The 8,857-nt window shown below is 43.6% G+C and overlaps 3 protein-coding genes across 3 annotated transcripts; 1 reads left to right on the top strand and 2 right to left on the bottom strand.

The window, feature by feature from the left end:
- Positions 1 to 665: 665 nt before the first annotated feature.
- On the bottom strand, positions 666 to 5,455 carry LOC128723823 (bromodomain adjacent to zinc finger domain protein 1A-like). Its single transcript, XM_053817592.1, has 2 exons — positions 1,714 to 5,455; positions 666 to 676 (listed from the first exon to the last, which is right to left on the bottom strand). The coding sequence occupies exons 1-2, from the start codon at positions 5,453 to 5,455 to the stop codon at positions 666 to 668; spliced, it is 3,753 nt and encodes a 1,250-aa protein (XP_053673567.1).
- An 836-nt stretch (positions 5,456 to 6,291) lies between these two features.
- Positions 6,292 to 6,916, top strand: LOC128730461 (acylphosphatase-2-like). The gene is made up of 4 exons (XM_053823508.1): positions 6,292 to 6,343; positions 6,409 to 6,425; positions 6,495 to 6,604; positions 6,703 to 6,916. Exons 1-4 carry the CDS (start codon positions 6,292 to 6,294, stop codon positions 6,815 to 6,817), a joined length of 294 nt encoding a protein of 97 aa, XP_053679483.1. The 3' UTR covers positions 6,818 to 6,916.
- Position 6,917: 1 nt separating this feature from the next.
- On the bottom strand, positions 6,918 to 8,494 carry LOC128730460 (2-oxoisovalerate dehydrogenase subunit alpha, mitochondrial). The gene is made up of 2 exons (XM_053823507.1): positions 8,414 to 8,494; positions 6,918 to 8,314 (listed from the first exon to the last, which is right to left on the bottom strand). The coding sequence occupies exons 1-2, from the start codon at positions 8,492 to 8,494 to the stop codon at positions 7,067 to 7,069; spliced, it is 1,329 nt and encodes a 442-aa protein (XP_053679482.1). The 3' UTR covers positions 6,918 to 7,066.
- Positions 8,495 to 8,857: the final 363 nt, after the last annotated feature.

The raw sequence follows: 8,857 nt of genomic DNA, 5'->3' as shown, positions 1-8,857 counted from the left end.
CGATCACAAACACACTCACCGCGACGCGTCACGGATCCGAATCCGGTCTTGGAATAATATGTGGTTCTCGGAGTGTAACTCAAACGGAACGGAAGACAGGTTACAAATGTGGATCCAAAAACACCGACCGCGGCCACGGTAAGATACCGGTGTCGTGGTGCTTAAGCATAAGACAACACACACATTTTTCTCGAAAACGAAGGTAAAAAAACTACGAAAAGATCCACAGAAGCCGCTAACGCACCATAATACGATTTCACTACCGTTGAACCCGGCCTTATCAGTTGCGGCTATCAAGCGAACCAGCGATACCACGGGGACGGAACGCGTTTGACGTTACGGTGGTTTATTTATTTATTCTTTTTCCTTTCCCTCGACGGGTGCTCCGTTGGCCAAGTGCTGCGTTGATACGGTTACGCGCGCGAAGCGAAAAATAAAACACCAAACGAAAAAAAGCGCCTTGGCAAAATTGTGTCACGTAAGACGGCACACGATTCAGTAAGGCGTATTTCGAAACAGCGCGATACTGCGGTTTATGGTTGGTACGGATGAGCTGGGGCGACGGTGTTTGTCGAGCCTGCTCCTAGCATCTTGTATCCTTGCCGCGCACAAACTATCCTTGTACCGTTCACTTTATCTGATATCAATCAAAATCCCGCAACCAATCACTCGATATCTATGGGAAGTTGACGATTAGAGTCGTGATCAGGGGGCGAAGAAATTTAGAACAGATACACTCGCAACGCTGGCACTCAGCGGGGAACACTGCTGGCGTTCCAAACACAAGCCGCGGGGACTGTTGCCGAACGGGAAAAACACGGCGATGGCTGTGGTCTACGGGTTCAATTACTTTCTCTTTTCAAGGAGATTATCGTTTCACTTTTCTTCTTTCTGCCTTTCTTTCACCTTCACTGCAACCAGTGCTACGGGTGTTGTTGCTGGTCCCGTGCGTCTATTGTTGTTGTTATTGTTCGTCGCATTTTCTTTCTCTCCGTTGACAGTACAAATCTTTCAATTCCAATTTGACAGCTAACATCCGAAAGATGACATGAGAGGAAATTTGAACGACAATTCCATCGTTCAATTGGTTTTCCGTTAATAATCTTTTCGAACGTACACATATATTCGTACTCAGCCTTCATAACTAATGAAAATCTGCGATTAGCATCACTAATGAAAGATTCAGACAATTAAACACAATGTTAAAGTCTAACCCACATTATTCATATAAGCAATGCTTGAACTTTTCTCCACTTTTCATTTTTATTACCTTGCGTGCGGAATCGGGTTGTAATATTATGTGTTGGGAAATCGAAAAACATAAGTATACGAAGCGCGTAAACAAAACAAACAAAACAAAAAAATTGGTCCCAAAATGTCCTTTATATTCAAAGCATTTGAAATACAATGAGAGAAACACAACTAAACAATATTACACCTATCAGCTATCAGTGGGACGGGTTTCATGTTTTTTATGCTCATATTTAACTTATTAATCTCTTTGCCAGTGGCTATCCACTGGTTAGTTAGCCACTGTCCTACGTGAACGCCGATGGCCATTCTGATGTTCTAAGCTCGACCTCAAAACCCTTCTCGAAGGGGATTGTTCAACCACGTGACTGCTGCCAGTGTGTTTTTCATTGATTGATCGACGTAGATTTGAAACTTTGGTATTTATCTGTTCTTTTGTATCCCCATTCGAATAGCGAGTACGTTTGGCAGCTGGGCTATTCTGCGATTGTACTTCGTTTATATTTATGATACCAGAACGTTTACGAGTAGATCGGCGGTTTTCAGTTGCAAAATCTGTATCATAATTGACCGTTGCAGTCGATTCATAATCAACTTCTCTTTCATCATCTTCTTGCTTCATCTCATCTTTAGTATCTCTTATTTCCTCTTCTGATTCTGATTGTTCTAGTTCAATATCATCCTCTGTTTCTTCTTCTGATGTGATGACATCCCGCTTGGGTTTATTGGAATTTTTTGCTTGTCGTTTACTCTTTGGACGACATCGTTCGCAGAACCAATCACCGGCTGGTACGCCAGTCAGTTTTGGTTTCAAACAGTACATATGGCATGCTCGATTACATTCGTCACAAATCAGCAACTGATCTGGATTTGCCTTACGCTTGCATACCATACAATACGCACGCTCAATTGACCTAGACCACTGGATCCCATCATACAGAGTGTGATAGTACAGAAATAGTTGCGAAAACGACGTGGAACGCATCAAAGCCTCTTCCCAAAACATGAGCCTCTGCTGACCCTCATATTTCATGGTGGTAATCAATTCAGGAACTTTCACATTCATTTTCGGTCCGAAGGGATAGCGAAAGAATTTAGGATCAATGCACTGTTGTACCTGTAGCAACGCACAGGCCATCGAACGCACAATATCCGGTGATGGTTCGCTATCTTGCGCAGCAATGCTTTCGTCGTCGTTGCTCTGGTTCGTTTCACTCACGTTTCCTGCATCGGTTGTGTTAGAGAACAACTGTTTGTCTTTCAGTACTACATCAACGTCCCTCCATTCCATCTCGTCAATTTCGTCAGTTTCCATTGACATCTCCTTTGCATTTATGATTGTCTGTACAACTTCTATGCGCTTCGTACCCCATTGGAGTTGGCCGTCGATTTGCGAATCGTATGATCGGCTTACGATCGCCTCGCGCCACGCGTTGCGATCGTTTACTCGCAGCTTACCCAAACAACCGGCCGATATCTTTTCTTCTAATTCGAGTAAAAGATCCCGAAATTTCAATTCGAATATTTCGTTCGGGTTGGTGCCTGCATCGTGATGGAAGTTTGCATCGTTATATTTTTTACGCGACTTTCTCGAGTTCTCCACCACGTGTTTCTCACGGTTTTCGTGCTGCGAAATGGAGAGTTTCTCGAGCGGACATTTCTTCATGTGTGCCACGATAACCTCACGCTCCCATACAAGCAATTGACGAAGCCGCTTCTCGCGTACTCCGCGTTCGTTCAAGCTTTTAATAAGTGCGTCTAGTTCCTCCTCCGTGTGGTAGTATCCCCAGCTGGGATGACTTGGTGTATGAACGGGACATTTCTCCGGTTGACCAGTACACATGAACAATTCTTCATTCGTCGGAGGGTTCACAGGGATATTGTTGTTTTTAGAAGGTGCGGTATCATCTACACCACTGTCCTTTTCCACTGAATTCGCTGCCAGAAATGGTGATATTTTTTCTCTATCTCTAGCAGTTGCAAAGGAGTTGTTCTTTTTTGCACTATTTGCTTCGATCTGAGAGGTTCCACGAATCAGCAGCTGTTCGAATATGTCATTTCCAGTCAGCATCTCGTTCTTCACATCATCCCGCAAAATATTACCGCTTCCAGCGCACATCATAATCGATTGGGTGATAAATTTCTTGCGTAACTTCGCATCACAGTTTGCCAAAGCAGGTATATTGCTAGTTCCTCGCTCCATACAAGGGCCTGCAAAGACACGGTCATGCTCTACAAATAGTCCCGGTAGCGACTGAAACTGCCAGTAGTTGCGGAATCCCCGATCCACACCAAGATACCCCTCATAGTAGCAATATTTTTCAATAAGCTCTAGGTGCTCGTGTTCAAGCTGCTTCATTCGTTTCCGTGCTTCAGCTTCGATTCGTAAGTCCTCGGCCTCTAGATTTTGTACTAGCTGCTTCCGATGTGCCTCGATATCCTCTGCCGCCGTTTGACCTTGAAACGTTGCTAGTTCTTTTTTCATTTTTTCCCTAGCTAGCTCCTTCAACGCTGCCGTTTTATGTGGCATTCGATATTTTTCGATCCGATTCAAGCTGTAACTGGCGCGAACATTCCGTGCATTAAGGACTCTATTGCGCACCTTGCTACTGACAAGCAGTTGATGGATGAGAGCAGAAATCAGTAGGATAACGCTACTAACGGAGAGGTGATAAACAGTGCCTAATGTTAGAACTCGGGTTATGTTAGGATGATAACGTAACACCTGAAAACATGGGTCATCGCTTTGGTTGGGCTGAACTGATGCTAGAAAATGTAGTCGCAGCAACTCCGTTATCGTGGCCGAGTCCATCGGTAGATCCGTCAATTTGGTGGATAAGTATTTAAAGCACCAACCGCTCACGTAATGTTTTCCTGAGTTTTCATTCGTTTGCTCTTCTTGTTCTTCAATCTGCTGCTCGAAGATCGCACACAGCAGCACTTGCAAGATGTCGCTCAGTGGACCATTCACTTCACGATGCAGCAGCGCACGTTCGAGCAGGTCCATCGTTACACCTTCTGGGAACCTTGTTTCTAACGAGATCAAATCTCCGAAAGTACTCAGAAATTCCAAAATAAACATAAAGTTGGAGAAATGCGCTCCTCCAATTTGCGAACACACGGGATGTAAAGGTGGTAGCACACGCTGGTCAGTTAGCTCTTGATCTTCTTTTACGGCGCTGTACTGCTTCAGGGCACGTGTGACCTGCTGTAACAAGAGCGCCTTAATTTCTTCGTTCTTCTTTTTGACCAATGCAATCTGTTCGGCCTTTTTCACTTGTGTCTTATTTTCTGCTTCAAGTCTAGCTCTCAATGCTTCCTTGTCTTCAGACGGTTGTTGTAAATACTTTGCTATACTCTGTTGCTTTTTGTTCGACGTATTTTTATTTTTGCTCGCGCCGTTTACTAAATCCTGTTTTTTGACAGGCTTATTGGCTAGGTTCTTAGCGTCGGGTGGATTATTTTTTTTCTTTGTTGCATTTGCTTTTGTGCTCGATTTTTCGGTAGCTTTTCCGTAATTCCGTTTTTTTGATTCAGTAAATGTAGGTACACGCCCATAGAACACGTTTTCTTCGGTCCAGCCCTTTGAAGTGACGAAGTAGATCAATGATTTTTTCTTAATGCACAACATTTGATCCGGTCCTAGCTCGACGTGTTGTTTCAGAAACAGTTTGCATTTCTCACGAGTCAATACATTGCGTTCACGCATCACCATGTTTCCATGAACGGAATACATTTCAGGGGATTGATTATCGTTGGCTGCGACATGATAGGTCAACCGCGACTCTTGTTGACCATTCGATGTGTCGGCAACTGCTACGCGAGTAATTTTCGCTTTCCGTGGAGTCTCTGTTTCTCCCGATTTTGTGACAATTGTTTCGCCTTTAAAAAATACATCCTTCACGTACCCGAATACATCTCCAGCCAAATCTCTGATTGCGGTACGCTTCGTGCGAGAAGCAACTAGTAGTATCGGTCCTTTAAGAACGGTGGGAAATTTTCTCAACGTTTTTCTAGCGTCTGCTTCGCTTGCGAGAGCGTCCTCGTACGTGAGATTTGTCCGCCCCGTCATCTCGCAGCTCCAAGAAGTTGACGATAACAGCATAATCCGGTTAAAGTAATCATCGTAGGTGCTAAAAATTTCCTGCGTCTGCTCACAAACAAACACTTCGTCGTTATCCTTGAGGGGTTCCGGGTCTGACATCTTCTCAAGCATTTGTCGCTTTAGAAATGGCATGACTGATAAACATGCACCACGATTTCCTGAATATTTGAATGTGTTTCCTTTGTTTGCCTAGAATGTTCGATTGCACACAGCACATGCACTAATTCAACAATAATTGAAACGTATATGCACGGTACAAGACTCGTTTACTCTTTCGAAATGAAATGCGCGTTGTTTGGATGTCGCGCTTAAAATTTGACATCTGGTATTGGCGCCAACAGATCGAACCAACAATTGACAGGACCTTTACAGAAGATTGATAGACGAAATAAGACGTATGATTTTTAAACCATTTTTTGCCTTCAGCAAGCAAGTAATTGATTTAGAAACATTTCATCAATTCCATGCTTTGGTTGTATCAATGTAGCAAATCAAATGCTCAATACATCGGATGCAACTACTCCGATATAGCTATGGCTTTGAATTCTATTTGCATCGTATATTTCAGAACGATGTATTCTTCTATATTTTATATTAAAGCCGGTAATCCTTACAAAATGTTTCCCATAAATACGTAGCTTGAATATAAAGAGATTCAACATTGTTTGCAAAAGTTCAATGTTTCATTTGGTACTATCTTAAAACTGTATATACTTGTTGAGCATCCCTGACCCTTGACGCTGCACAGTATCCTCATGACGATGGCTACAGCTGTTTTATTGTTGATTTTCGTTTGTTTTGCTTTCAACGTAGTAACATTGGCAACCGCAGATGGAATAGTTCTATGTTCTACTGAAACCGACGCAAGTTGCTGCAGGAAAACCGATACGTTTAGTGGCGATTCCTACGAAGCCAAAACCATAGTTCATTCAAAAATGTCGAGCAAAATTTTAGCATGTGATTTTGAAGTTTTCGGTGTTGTTCAAGGTACTGAACTACATACAATTATTGCATTTGTTACATCGTTAAATAATATCTAATATGATTTGCAGGGGTATTTTTTCGCAAGGTAAGCGTACATAAATAGACAGCTTGATACGGTTTTATTTTCATCTCCGGTGGATCATTTGTTATGCAGTACACTCAAAAGCAGGCAAATAGCCTAGGAATACGCGGATGGTGCATGAACACTCATGGTGGCACAGTAAAAGGACAGCTCGAGGGCGAAGAAAAGCCGTTCAATGAAATGTAAGCTTCTTCAGCTTCCGTAACAACTGTATTTAATTCAAGCGAATCTGGTTACCATCGCAAAAACAATCTTCTTTCTGTTTTTCTACTTCTCATAGGAAACATTGGCTTCAAACGAAGGGAAGTCCTTCAAGCCGTATTGAAAAAGCGGTGTTTAATGTACCAAAGGAACTTTCAAGCTACTCATTTAAAGATTTTTCAATCCGTCGCTAATCATTCAATATAATTAATTAATTCAATCAAAAGTATAATGACTTATATGAGTATATATTTGCTGAAAGCAAATAGTAAGACACAAAGCACAAAATATGGATAGGAAAACATTCATGTTTTTTTTCATAAAGTCCGAACAAATTACAAAATCGACAACAGGCGTCTCATATAGCTAATAAATGCACTTGTGGTGAACGAGGTTCGCAGCCAGACAACCATACATCGGAATGGGTCGATGTCTAACGACAGTTACTGTTTGAAATCCTTTAACGGATAATGCTCTTTATGCTTCTCTACGTGTTCTTCCATCTCACGCATCTGCTCCTTGAGGTGCTTCGGCATCTCTGCGTACACATCCTGGAACATTTCACGCCAGTCTGGTTTGGGAATACGTTCAGATTGATTAATCTGTGAGAGAACTTGCTTGCGCACTGATTTTACGAATTCATTCTCCTTCTCCTCATTAAACCAACCGCGACGGATCATGTAGTGCTTAAGTTTTGCAATCGGATGTTCCACCGTGTTCCAAACTTCCAGCTCTTCAGCCGGCCGGTACGCGGTACTATCATCCGACGTCGAATGATGTCCAATACGGTATGCCATCGCTTCCAGCACGATCGGTTTGTTTTCCCGTAACACGTACTCGCGTGCCAGCTTCGTTGCGTTGTACGTAGCAAAGATGTCCGTTCCGTCGAACCGTAAGGCCGCCATTCCATATCCGGCTGCCCGTCCAGCGATGCCATCTCCGCGGTACTGCTCTTTCGAAGGTGTCGATATAGCGAAGCCATTGTTTCGACAGAAAAATATTACCGGACTATCAAGGGTGGCCGCGAAGTTGAACGCCGCGTGGGTATCACCTTCTGAGGCAGCGCCCTCACCGAAGTACGTAACCACACATCGCTGGTTATTCGGTTGTAGCTTGAAAGCATACGCTGCTCCTGCGGCTTGCGGGATCTGTGTAGCCAGCGGAGACGAAATGGTGACAAAATTTAGCTTTCGTGAACCATAATGCACCGGCATTTGGCGGCCTTTGCCCTGGTCCTCAGCGTTTCCGTAACACTGGTTGATAAAATCTGATATAGTAAACCCACGCCACACCAGTACACCGGCTTCGCGATATTGCCCGTAAACCCAGTCATCCGGGCTCAGAGCTGCCGCACTGCCAATGTGACTAGCTTCCTCGCCGAAGTTTGTCATGTAAAATGAAATACGACCCTGGCGCTGCGATTCATAAAGGATCTTATCCATAGTATTAAGCAGCACCATATCTCGAAACATCTTTTGAATGGTTGCCTCGTCGAGATTCGGCTCCTGTGTTGGATCCTCGATCATACCTTCGTTATTCATCACCCGGTAAATAGGAATCGGTTCGATGTTTTCAGGCAGAGCCAGCTTTGGGGCCGTCACGAATGACGCCTCGAGCGCACCCGGGAACTTCGCGTGCAGCGTGGTGCTACCAACACCTTGACTTTGTGTGGCAACATCGGACGAAAGACACTGGAATGGAGATTTGAATAACATTATTACAGTGTTGCAGTTCACGGATTATGCGCCGCACCAGTTGGAACGTGCATGAAACTTGATCATGATACTCACCACCCTTCCCGTTGTTGCAACTGACCGTAAGAAAGTTGTTCTGTGCATCAGAACATTGCTAATGGTACGAAGAAAAGACATTTTGCAGGAAAACAGCGGAATAGCTAGTAAAAAACAGCAACTACAGCTAGAATTCGTGCAACCTTGATTACGTCAAATTCGCGGTTCCAAGCAAGGCCAACCACCTGTTTGCTCTAGCTCTTGTTGACGGGAATGATAAGAACTTCGTAGCGCTCGTATGTTTCCAAAGGAATAACAAGTTCGTGCGAATTATACGACTACAAGCTGATACGTAACATTAATTGATGGAGAATGATTTCTGCCACAGTAAACGCATACGTACCGCTGGACACGTTAGCACCTACACATGCATGTGTGACTGAAATGTGATGCACAACTAATGGTAAATCGTTGACATAAATAAGAGGAAAACTTAGTATTATC

The sequence above is a fragment of the Anopheles nili genome, chromosome 2 (assembly GCF_943737925.1).
Source record: "Anopheles nili chromosome 2, idAnoNiliSN_F5_01, whole genome shotgun sequence".
Taxonomy (NCBI): Eukaryota; Metazoa; Arthropoda; class Insecta; order Diptera; family Culicidae; genus Anopheles; species Anopheles nili.
This window is presented reverse-complemented; position numbering and strand designations above follow the sequence as displayed.